At 43.9% G+C, this 13024-nt stretch overlaps 1 protein-coding gene across 7 annotated transcripts in view; it reads right to left on the bottom strand.

The window, feature by feature from the left end:
* Positions 1-2277: 2277 nt before the first annotated feature.
* The window catches only part of TLE4 (TLE family member 4, transcriptional corepressor), a 147171-nt gene continuing 136424 nt past the window's right edge, over positions 2278-13024 (bottom strand). For all 7 annotated transcript variants that reach the window (XM_036855873.1, XM_036855879.1, XM_036855874.1 and 4 more), the window contains 6 exons: positions 10023-10272; positions 8688-8935; positions 6742-6889; positions 6141-6291; positions 5712-5788; positions 2278-3961 (listed from right to left, as the gene is read on the bottom strand). In XM_036855873.1, coding sequence (XP_036711768.1) covers positions 3854-3961; positions 5712-5788; positions 6141-6291; positions 6742-6889; positions 8688-8935; positions 10023-10272 — 982 coding nt within the window. In that variant the 3' untranslated portion in view covers positions 2278-3853. The remainder of the gene's footprint in view (positions 3962-5711; positions 5789-6140; positions 6292-6741; positions 6890-8687; positions 8936-10022; positions 10273-13024) is intronic.

Here is a 13024-nt window from a genome sequence, read left to right as displayed (position 1 = left end):
TGGGTTGTCAAAAATAAAGTATTTCCATTGTCAGTTCTGAATGGAAGCTTGAACTGAAAGGCAAATAAATGCAATTAGTTAAAAGCAAAAAAAAAAAACCAAAAAACAAAAGAACAAAAAACAAAAGAAAAAAACAAAAAACAGGGATGGTGGTGAGCCACTGCTTCTGCTGCTGATGCCCCAGTGGGAAACTGAGGGGTGGCAGGACCCAGAGCTCGTTGCTGATGCCACCCTACAGGTTGCCCAGGAGCTGGTAGCTACAGAAATGTACATCCAAGAGTGTCAAAAGAATTTCTTTTGGTACCCACATCTCTATAATTTTGTAACTGCCTACTTAATGCTGGGCAAGGAATTCCAGTACAAATCTCCTTACAACCGCCAAAAATATCAGTTGACAAATCCCTTGAGTTATACGATGCCAGTCAAGAATGTCCAACTGAGGATACAGAAACTGGCCATATGGATGGCTGAGAGCATCACGGATGGTCTAGCTGCTCAAAGTCTTGCTCGGGGACTGCACCTCCGTCCAGAAATTGGGACATCAATTTCTCCTGCTCTTGGCTGTAGGGTCCCAGGATTTCGTGGCTACGAGAGGGCCTGAAACTGAGTTTCTGGATAACCCATGGCTGCGGAACTCCAACCACTTGCAGGTGTTACAGGGCTGCGGTTCAAGCTTCCACACACACCATTCCAGGGTAAGACTGGTCTTCTGCAGCTCACTGGCCAAGAAGCCAGTAAGTAGTGACCCACGAGAGAGGTGTCTATCTGCAAAAACTTGAAGAGGTTAGCATCTATCACTGTACATTCGACCTGCCAGTCTTGGAAGGTCTTCCATCAGGGATTCTTTTTACTTCTTGGTAGTTCTACGTAAGTCAACCTTCCGGTCCTACACACCATTCTCTTCTTTCATTGGAACTAAGTTTTCCCTGGTTCAGGGTGATTCTGTCTTTGTCGTTCTTCAGACTCTGCAAGACCATACTTGGAGTAAAAGCTATGGCAGACCAAGTTATAATTAAAACAGCGACAACATCTAGACTGCTGTGCACATCAATCCAGGCCTGAGACTGATATCAGAGACATAAAAATCTAATCAGATAAAACCTCAGCAGTGAGAGGGAATAGATGCCCATTTATTTTAAAAAGCTAGGTTTATTCATGCACTCGCCTCGATTTTTAATCCAGTGCAACGGCCAGTGTTTTGGATCTCTCTAAAGAGAAAACTGAAGGGCATCACAGACTTGACCCACCAGGCACCAAACAAAAATTCCAACTCCTTGAGGCAGGCACTTCCCTTCTTCTGCAAGTGTCAACACAGTATGCCAAGTGTCATAGTCTTTGTGTCAAAATGATTTTTCTTTTACTCCAATTCTCTATTGCTTTATAAGAAATGTTAATAAGGATAAACAGAAATTAATTAAGCTAATACTTTAAGAACGTTATCATCTGATGTAGCAGCACTCATAGCACTCACGTTTGAAGTGCTGCTTCCATGATGAACACTGCTGAACTCTTAGCACTTAAAGACTCAATACCTCTCACAGCTGATCACTGAGACACTCCAGACCACCGTGGGGCTCCCAACGCCCAGCCTTCTTTCTACCCAGGGGATGCATAAAATGTCAGGTTTTTGAGTCCCAAAACTTTAGAATTCTTTAAGTGCCTTCTTATGCTGAAGCTTCACAAAGCCAAGCAGTAGCAGCCCGAGGGACCTCAGGCATTCAAAGACTTCAGTGTATCACGTTGGAAATGTTTCCCAAACCCCAAAGGCTGGAAATGGTATGCGTTGGCTAACTCTAAAGCAGCGTTGGTCCCACAGAACCTTCTGTGATCTTGGAAATGTTCTATAAATTTATGTAGTCCAACATGCTAGCCATTAGTTGTATGTGGCAAACTGAACATTTGAGATGTAGTTAGTATGACTGATAAACTGAAATTTTAATCAAGTTAAAATTAAACAGCCACAAATGGCTAGTGGTAATTATATTGAACAGCACAGCTCTAAAGCATCAAGGCTTTCAGTAACACGACAACGTTTTGACAAACTAAAGAGTCACGCAATAAATATTTGCCGTCATCGATAACCTTTATCCACCCTCCCTACTAGCTCTTCTCAAGTAAGAACACAGAACTAAAACAGCAACAATAAAAAAGCCCACATGACTTTTTACAGCAATCTCCCTTGAATAAAACTAGTAATTTTTAATATATACAAGTGGCATAGTCAAAGATGAAAAATAAACTAAAATCAGCAAAATGAAGAATTAGAAATAAGCATACTAGAAGTTATTTATGTTTAATGCTTAAAAGTCTGAATGCACAAACAATCTACCATTATAGAAGTACTGGTGGTCAATACAATGCATTAGAACTATGTACAATGCACAGTTTAGTATCAAAATCTTTCTACACTGTAGAGTTTTACGAAACTGTTAAAGACATCAAACACTAAGCACTTAAGACACCATTTTTTTTTTCCTGCTACCACATTAGGAACGTCAATGGACAATCCATTTCAACTTGCAGCATCCATCCATTTCTAGTATGAAATTAAGTAATTTTCTACTTATACAATAAAGTTTATCTACACAGTTCTCTTGATTTTGATCCATAGCAGCAAAGGCACTGTACATCAGCAGATCCACAGACTTAAAAGATTTTTAAAGCATTCAAACAAAAAATAATAATAAAAAAAAGGAGTCACATATCATAGTTTAACAGCAACAACAACAACATAAAAGATAACAACAATGTTTCTGGCACAATGGCACAGCCTGTGTCCATTTCAGGGACATCCAGCTAAGACATGGAAAGAACCGGAGGTAAAGAAAGCAAGTCCTCAGCCCAGGTGAGAGTCCATTCTTTCTGATTTTCAGAGGGAGGTCCTTGCAAATCCTCCTCTGCTCCTTGTCTTGTAAAAGACTTGACTTGCACAGTGGGAGGAATCCTCCCCTGAATCTGTGCGGTTCCCAAAGAACATGCCAAAAAATAACCCATCATTTCTCGTAATGACAAAACTGCCCAAAGGTATACATCTCCCTCTGCAAAGAAATGTGGCAAAAATACCCAGAAGGGATTAACTTCTCCCTTTGAGGCCAAATTTAATTTGTTCATATGTCTATAATACAATAAAAAAAAAGGAATTAAAAACATATTACAAAGACACTTGTCAGCAAGTCAAAAAAAGAAAAAAAGAAAAAGTCCAATTACTTTTATCGAATATAATCTAAAGCTATAGATATATTGGTTAAAGTTGTCCAAATAGACTCAAATGAATATGACATGGTCTGTCACCTTCTAATTGTTCAAATTTCCAAACATCTTTAAAATAAGTAAAAAACAAAAACATCTAACAACACAGCAACATATTGCTTCCATATGTAATTATACATTTCACATCTCTATACAGTCATTAGTCTACATTTAGTGACATTTTTAATCAGTTATTTTAAACCTTCCTTTCCCCTCCTTTGCCAAAAAAAGGGGGGGAGGGGTATCAAATACAACGCATCTTCATTATCAATGCAGGAGCAGACAGCTTTATTTAGTCAGTCATTGTTAGAAAGCCTTCTTTAAACAAAATAAATATATTACAGATATAATACATAATTAAAGATTCCTTTCACTGTTAAGTAGGGTTATCCGTGTTCTTCCGAGTAGATAGCTGAAGATTTGGTATCACAGGTTCTTAACGAGTATTCACAATTCAACAGCAGGGAGGAAGTGGGGAAAGGCGGGGACTGAGCTCCACGACTGCAATGAGTACTGGAAATCCTTGGTTTCGGATGCGGGGGAACAGAAGGATGACAGAACAAAGTGCTACAAGGAGGAGTCCAGTTTGCATGAAGATTTGTCCTTAATAAATAACTTCATAAACCGTGGCCTTCTTATCCCCAGAGCCAGTGACAATGTATTTGTCATCCACAGAAATGTCACAGCTGAGCACCGATGAGGATTCTTTGGACTGGGAAAGAGACACACAAACACATTAAAGACTGAAAGGAAACCCACGAGTACCGAGAGGCAGGACTGGAGGATCTGGAGCAAAAAGAAGCATAACATGTTCCCTTGACCAAAACAGGAGCCCAAGCGAGGAAAGGCAGTCCCGGCCGCTGATGAAGGAAGGCTCTACTTCAAAGCCTAGTCTCCAGCTAAGAGCAGAGGGTTCTCAGTGTGAAAACCCTCGCCTTCACTCGGATGGCCTGGATGCAGACGGAGCTGCAGAATGCTAGACACGTCACTTAACCTGTCGTGGCCCTCACTTTCCTTAGAAGAGGTAATTAGGTAGAGACAGCTTACCTGTCTGCCACGACAGAAGGTGGCCTCAGAGTCCAGGTGAGGTAATAATGGGGAACCGTATTGAAAATACTATAGTTCTTGAGATAGGGAATGTAAAAATATGTCTAACGTAAAACCTCGTTGTTCCCTATGTAAAAATAGAATGTAAATGTGCAAGTGGGGAGGAGTTCAATAGTTAGGAAGAAAAATGTTACTACTCTTGTTAGAGCTCCAAATACCATGTTCAACTACACCCACTGCAAAGCAGTCACGGTTAACGTTTAACTAAACTGTGCTAAACAAACAAACCCCACAGGATTTTAACTGGGACTTTGAACAGTTAAAAAATAAACGTTTGACATGCAGATGCTAACCCACTACCAGTGTTTCTCAAACTTTTGGAACGCAACCTGTAATAAATACATTTTACTTCACAACCCAGAGACCCGAGACATAATTTTACTTCATAACCCAGAGAAACGAGATATAATACTTATACTCACTACAAAAAATATACTCTTAACATTTTTTAATTTCATTTTTTAAAGAAGTGCTGGTTGGGACCATCTGAAAGGTTGTGATCGACAATACAAAAACCACTGTATTACATTATAAACTTCATGACAGTAAGAATCTGCTATTTTTGTCCTATTATCTTGCACAGTACTTTCACTCAATATATGCAGCTTTAGATTCAAATGAATTAATCTCCTCTACGACTTAGTACCACATGGTCAAGAAAACTGCAACGCTGTTATGTTATTCCTAAAAAAAGACCACCACCTAGAAAATAACATCCTAAATACAGAAGATTAAAAAGGAAATCTTCTTTAACTGGCCTATGAAATTCTCACCTACTAGCAGGAGAGAAGAGAGAGATTTGTATGTGAGTGTGTATCATGCCTACAATCTGGTTCTCCTGCAAATAATTCCACAAACTACACAAAGTACCACTGAGTTAATAAGAATAAAAGTTCATAAAATTAATCAAGATTTATTACACTTTTCCACAGCACTCTTTTGGGGGCGGGAAATCAGGAATAACAACACGAATGAATATTCAAGCAAAATGCTCAAATTTTAAACAAAAATTTTAAAAGCCATAATTAAAATTAAATAAACAAATAAATTACACAGAAGACATGAAACTGCTACTCTAACATGTAAAAAGGGATGGGGCGTGAAGAGCTAGTTAGGGCCACGGGCACGGCACCTTGGCTCTGAGCTCAGAGAGAATGGGACACACAACTCCTGGCGGCACGGCTTGCAGCTGGGACCCTAGTCTCCCCTCAGGCACAGTTTTCTTCTCTGTGCGACGGGAGTGACACTAGCTCCTACTTCCTAGGACACGTCCGTGCGTTACTAACCTGCGAGAACGCACAGAGAACCAAGCAGTGAGCGCACAGTGAGTGAAGGCTACGCAAGTGAAGTGTTACCTGGAATATACTGGCCCCGTAAGGTGTTCTCCAGGCATTCAGAAGGTTGTCCTTTCCCGTGCTTACAAACCATTTGCCTACAGGAACAGGGTTTCAAAAAAGGTAGTGTTTATTCCTTTGTCAGAGTCCCGAGACTTGTGTTACAGAGCATCAAATGATACACGGAAAACTCAACTAATCTGCAACAAATAAGAGTTTCTTTTCACTGGAAAAATTAAGCCCACTCTCCTAGATTTAATGAGTCATTTATACTTAGGGCAACGATAAAGTGGATAAACTGCAGAAAATTACATGGTATTAGGGAAGTAGGCATGTGTGAGGAAGTAATATAATTCTGAAGAGGGACACGCCAATGAACTAAAGACCGGACTTGAAATGAATCAGGAGGAAGGAGGAATGACAGGCAGTGGACGCCAGGGGCCTGCTTACCACAGTGCGCGAACTTGAGTGACAGGACGCAGCTCTCGTGGAGATGGAGCTGGTACTTGTCGGGCTTGGTGACGTGCAGCACCTCCACGTTGCTGTTCTCCATCCCCACCGCCAGCCACTCTCCAGTTGGGCAGTAGCCCAGAGAAAAGATCTAGAATTAAAACAGGTGACGGTGATGATGGCTACAGAGGACACACTTCCTTTAAAGGGGAGGCACTGCTTCCTCTGGGGATACTACTTAAATAATGAAGGAAATCAAGATAATGTGAATTGTACAGGAAGAAATCAAAGTCAAAGGTGTGATCCCAAGTAATGAGTCAGATCTCCACAATCTAACTTACTAATCAATTCTGTGAAATTCAAAGACCTATAGAGTAATGGTCATTGAAATAAAAACCTGCTAAAGCCTGTAATAAATGAAATTTTTTCTGTCCTTCAATAAAATATATACTGTTGTATTTTGACAGAAAACAACAAAATTTTTAGTTATCTAATTCTGAGTCAAAAGTGACTCTGTCACATGGTCAATGAATTGCCACTGAAGTCTCTCATATATTTCACAAAACCAGGTCTCTAAAATGTCACGTGCACGAGTGCGCACCTGGGAGGTGAAGTCGTGCTGCTGCAGCTGCCGCCCTTCGCGCAGGTCCCAGGACCGGACCGTGTTGTCCAAGCCGCCCGTCCAGAGCTTGGTGCCATCGTTAGAAATGTCAATACAGCTGGCCCCGTCTGTGTGGCCCTGGAACTGCCTGAAGATGTCAACATGGAGAAAAGTCCTTCAACAGGTAATTTTTAGGTGAACTCAGTTTAGAATTCCTCAGCCATCAATTTCATTACAGGCCCTATTGGCAGATTTCCTTTTGGTTTATTATATTTTCTATTATTCAAAGTAGTAACAAAGCATATACGTAGAGAGATTAAAGTTTAATTGAGATGCCGAATCTCCTGCAAGTTTATTTTCGAACACTTAGGAAGTCCTCTTCAAATTACTCTTATGCTAAAACACAACTGAAACAACTGATGGAAAAAAAATCTCCATCTGAATCAAAAGAAAACACGGCCACATGAAAATGAACTAATCAAAGACACAATCCGAGACCTATTCTGTCAGTGTGATATGAAAGGAGGAGAGAATTTCAGAGGATGTAAGGAGTCGTTTCCCTTCTAAAAGCCCTGGGGATGGGCACAGAGAGCAGCAGAACGAATTCTGCCAGCGAACAGCAGCGCAGCTGTAGGCGGCTGTGCCAGGTGAAAGGCCGCGCTCTCAAGTAAGGAGTGTGCAAAGAGCCTCCGTGTGACTCAGCTGCCCCAGGAGCAGGCAGAATGTACGAAAGACACGGGGGCTGGGGCTTAGAAGCAGTTCCTCAGAAGAGCCTTACCCAAAAGGGGAAAAAGTGATAACTATTTTGTTTTTGGAATCATTTATAGAGCTCCGTCCTGCAAAATACGTTACAGACGGACAGCAGGGGCCTCTTCTCCTTCCACCCTCCCCTGGACCTGCAGCTGGGCTCCATCACACCCTCTGCACACCCGTTAGTGGATCACACCTCTGGCTTCCTGCTCTCTCAGGTGCTGACATCTGGAGACACACGTGTTTCAGGGCTTTTCCTATCAGTGCCGATCCTACACAACCTCATTTCTAAACAGACATAGTTATGTCTATCCATCCTGTTAAGGTGGGACAACAGATTATGTAGATCATTTCAGGGTGAGGCGCACCCAACACAATGCCTGGGCCCAGGGTAAGAGCTCAATGATCATTTGTCGGAGGAAAGAATGTGTCAGATACACACAGCACCAAGGACTGCACCACGCACTGTGAACCTTCTCAGTGAGTACCTACTGACGACGATGGTTTGTTAGCACAGGTGGCAAACGACGTATGTCTAACGAGCTCATGAGGTCATGGGCACCTTATGTGCATTAATTATGTAAAACTGACCTCTTGGGACTTCCCTCGTAGTGCGGTGGTTAAGAATCCGCCTGCCAATGCAGGGGACACGGGTCCGGGAAGATCTCACACGCCGCGGTGCAACTAAGCCCGTGTGCCACAACTACTGAGCCTGCGCTCTAGAGCTTGCGAGCCACCAACTACTGAGCCCGTGTGCCACAACTACTGAAGCCCGCGTGCCTAGAGCCCGTGCTCCACAACAAGAGAAGTCACCGCAATGAGAAGCTCACGCGCCGCAACTAGAGAAAGCCCACGCACAGCAACGAAGCCCCAACACAGCCAAAGATAAATAAGTACATAAATAAATTTATGAAAAAGAAAAATAAATAAAATTGACCTCCTATTTTAAAACCTGAATTGGTGATTGATGCTTCGTATAATTAAAAAAAAAAAAAAAAAAGAAAGAAAACAATCCCTCATCCGATAAAAGTTCAAATGGTGCAGAAGACAAGATTTTACAGCATCTTAAAACGGCGCTATTCTTAACAATGTTTAGTAAGACAGCTGTGTTTCATTTTTTTAAAAAGACACACACACAGCTCTCCGGCACAGCACAGGCAAATCCAGTGCCCTGGTCAGGGACCCTGCTGACCCACCTCACCAGCGTCTGGTTGTGCAGGTCCCACACGGCGATGTTGCCGTCGCTGCAGCATGAGAAGCAGACCTTGGAGTCGGGGCTGATGGCCAAGGCGTAGCAGGCGGGGGCCGAGGACGTCAGCTCTGCCTTGATGCGCGGGGTGGGAGCCGCCAGGTCCCAAATGGACAGGGTACTGGCTTCCCCTCCCACAATTAGGGTGCGACCATCAGGGAGTAATCGGCAGGAACGGATGTAGTTATCCCTGTTCTGTAGAGACAAAACCCATCAAGAGGTTACTCATGAGGAAAGGAAAACAGCATTAACATGAGAGCAGAAATCCATAAAAGTATTGTGTTCCCTCCTGGTTTCAATGAGCTATTTTCACTTATGACAATGATAAAGTAGATTAATGCTAGTAAATTACATGAAATTAAGGAAGTACTTAAACTTGATCTACAAAATTCAGTACTGAGATATTTAATCTTAATTAGCATGGAAACACAAAGATCTAGACCCACTCTCGGCACCAGCAAATCAACCAGCCGCCTGAGTCATTTGCACACGCAGACGCAGCAGCCCTCACAACCCTGGAGGGGCCCCACCGGGAACCGGGTACACTCGGCCTGGCTGCTGAAAGGCCCTGTTTCTGCCGCCAAACAAGTGCCAGGGAGTTAGAGACCTTGTGGTCCCTTCCGTTCGCCTGGCCCTGCATTACCTGGCCAAGGGGCAGCACGGGCTTGATTAAGCAGCATCAACTGGAGGCAAGGCTTGACCAAGGCGTGTTACGTGACAGAAGACACCACCTCCTCCCAGCTCGTGAGGTTATGGGAATCTTGTGCAGTTACCTTAAACTGACCTAGCATCGTGCTGCCACGAAACATTCTACTGCTGGTCCAAGGATGAAAATCAAACTGAAATTTCCTAAATAACACGAGGACGAATACCCATGAGACAGCTAATGGGGTAGCTAGTGTTTGCCACGTGAAGTATTAAGTTACTCTTGTCTCATAACGTGACAGATTCTGATACTTGGGTGCACTCTCACAGAAACCACCGTGGGCTTGTAGTTTTCTTAAACTCCTTTATCAGATAGGAAAACAAGTGGTCTGCCTGCTCCCATGCACTGGGCAGGGTGAATGAAAACTGCACTGGAGCAAGTGCCACACGTGAAGAACCGGATAAATCCACCTTAAGTAACTGAAAGAAGACACACCTTCTCGTCAGCGCTCCTAGTCAAACAGCACAAACCACTGAAGACAACTACCCACTTGGGATCAATTCTGTGTGTTGCTGGTACATCCAGGTCCTATTTTCTGCATGAAGGCTTAAACCATGTTCATCCACGTTCACTCACCAGACAGTCGAGCTGAGAGACAGGGCTCTTGTTGCCGGGGTGGCTGATGTCCCAGACCTTGACGCAGCCCTTCCCACCCGTGTACACGTGTCGCGTGGGGTTGCTGATGGTCACCGCGCACACCACCTCCCCGTGGTTCAGGGTGTTGATCTGGCGAGCGTGTCGGGGGATGCCGGGGCCAATGAGGGCGTCCGGGGGGAAGGGGACAGGCTGCATCTGACCGTCTGCGGTGACGTGGAAGGAGTACGCTCTAAGGCAGTGGCGAGGAGAAAAGACAGGAAAGGGAGAATGTAAAAAATGTTACTTAACTGATCACTGTAATGAGACAAGAAATAAAACATTTTCAGTGCTACGTATGATTTGCAAACAAGTCAAATTTACTGCATATGGTGTAAAGAACATAACTTTCAGAGCCACAGAGTTAAATCTATGATCAAATATCGTGTCAACTCTTCGCTAGCTGCTGTGTGACATCAGTAGTTACATAACCTCTCTGAACCTTACTTGGTTCTGATCTTTAAAATGGAGTGAATGCTACCTACGCTTCTTAGAGAATTAAATAAGATCACCAATGCCTAGCATAGTAACTACTCCTCCAGGGCACTCGACAAACTTGCATTGCCTTCTACTTCGGGTGATTCAGAAGGCTGTGATAAGATTTTAACCTACAGATCACTTCACTCCAATCAAGTGACTTACTAATGAAAATCAGTAAGCTAAAATTATGAAGTTTTAAGATGATAAGAGGATCTAGGCCTAGATACTGAAATGGCATATGACCCACCAAAAAATGAAAAAAAATTTTTGGATTAAGTCCCATCAGACTTGACAATAACAAATCCTAGTAATCCCATTCCCAGTGGAATTAGAACCTAAAAAAAGCATCCTGTGTGACTGCCCCAGAGGCCCACCTGTGAGTTCCTATCAGTACCTCCATCTCCAGGTCATTTCCAGGGAAAACCCTCCAGTTGTGAAGGCACTTGGCTCTAAAATGCAACTTAAGTTAAAGCATCTCCCTCAACAGACACCTGTATTCTTAAGGCACTGAAGTCAGGGAACAGTCAGCAAGTGAGGCCGCTGGGATGCATGCTGGGTTTCAGGAGGCAGGAGATGTCGGTGGTAGGCAGGAGGGAGCAGGGCCTGTCTTGGGGAACCATCACGGGCAGTAGCCCACTTTGGAGATGATGGCATTGTCTTTGGCACGGAGCTTCAGAATGTGCTCCGTTTACGGGAAGAAGTTTATGAAAGACATACCAAGGGAAAACATTTGTGGGTAGACAAAGCACAGGAGCTTGGACCTATCAGGGAAGTTTTAGAATCAAAACAGTTTATAGTTCCTTAACGCAAAAATCTACAGGCTAGCCACACGCATCAAAATTCAGCCCACTATTGAGGGGACATCATCAACAAAGTCCCAAATGTCCCCAGAAAGGATGTGACTGTGGCAGATTTGGGGACCAGAGGGCAGAGGGCTTTCTCTCTCTGTGTAGATTATGCAGAGAAGTGGGTTAGAACTGGGCTGTAGAAGAGAAGGAGTATGTCGGACTGCTGAGGCGGAGGTGGTGGGAAGCTAGGAAGACAAGAGATATATTCCTGTGGTCGAAGCAACGGACTTGGAGACATGTTGGCTGCGTGGCCTGGGAGAGAGAGATGCCGAGCAGGGTTCTCAGGCTTGGAACCCAGGTGGCTAGGTAGGCCACAATACACTAGTGAAGGTGACAGGGAAGCATAACCGAAGGGTACATACGCGGGGAGGTAAATGGTATGGTTTTCTTCAACCTGAGGGCAGGTGAGAGCCCAAACATCTCAACCAGAAGTTGAGCACTCGGATTCACAAGGGAGTTCAGATCAGAAAGATCAATGTGTGCTCATCCACAAAGAAGTGATAGTTGAAGCTAAAGGAGCAAAAAAGAATAATCCTGGGGCAGATTATGTAATGAGTAGACTAGATGCAAAATTTAAGAAAATGCTTACAACATGTAGGGGACCTCCAGCAAGAGCAGCCAGAGAGGTAGATAATCAGGAGAGACAATAACATGGAAGGGGGAGTAGATGGTCAGTCACATATTTCTTGGGTTATCCCAGTGCGAGAAGCACTTGGGGATGCAACAGAAAGGACTGGGGATACAAGAGAGAAAAAACCCCACCTACCCCCTATTCTCCAGAAGTTACCTTCTGGGGGCTGGGGGTAGGTGGCAGGTGGGCTGAGGGGCTGATTCATTAGTGAGATACTAACATATATAAAGACTAAAATGTCAGATGGTCAATGCTATGAACAATGGACAGGCCACGTACTCTGGGAATTTGACAAAGTGAGAAGAACAGGGAAATTCATGGCAATGGGGCTGCAATATAAAGAACAGGTATTAATTTCCTTGGCCAAGAAAGGAAGATGGTATGAGGAGGAGTATGGTACACTGAAGGCCAGAGGGAGGTAGGACGCTTACACTATTCACTTAGTGAGAAAATATTTATTAAATACCCAATATGAGTCAGGTACTATTAGATGCTGGGGAATCAGAGGTGAATAAGATATTCAAAGTCCCTATCCTCCAGTCTACATCCTAGAAGGGAAAAGAGCTAATATATAAGCTGATAAATCAGTAACCTCAGACGGCAGTAAATGTGCTCTCTCTCTCTCTCTCTCTCTCTCACACACACACACACACACACACACACACACACACAGAGTTTCAGATAAAAGAGACGGAAGGCACGCAGCAAGGTCCGGGGCGGTGTGCAAGCTGAGAGCTGAGGGAGGACCTAGTCTTGCACGCATAGCGAAGGGAGGGGGCAGTCAATGCAAGTCTTAGAAGCAGCAGCAAGGGAGAAAGCCAGGGGCACTCAGGGGAGAGTGACAGGCTGCAGAGGGGTGCAGCCTGGCCATGTGAAAAAGGGCCTCATAGGCTGTGAGGCGGAGTTTGGGCTGTTATTCCGAGTGGAGTGGGAAGTCACTGGAGACTTGTGTGTGGGGCAGTGAGCGCCATGATTCAGTTCATGTT

Source organism: Balaenoptera musculus, chromosome 6 (assembly GCF_009873245.2).
Source record: "Balaenoptera musculus isolate JJ_BM4_2016_0621 chromosome 6, mBalMus1.pri.v3, whole genome shotgun sequence".
NCBI lineage: Eukaryota > Metazoa > Chordata > Mammalia > Artiodactyla > Balaenopteridae > Balaenoptera > Balaenoptera musculus.
The sequence above is the reverse complement of the archived record's forward strand: the minus strand, read 5'-3'. Positions and strand labels throughout refer to the sequence as shown.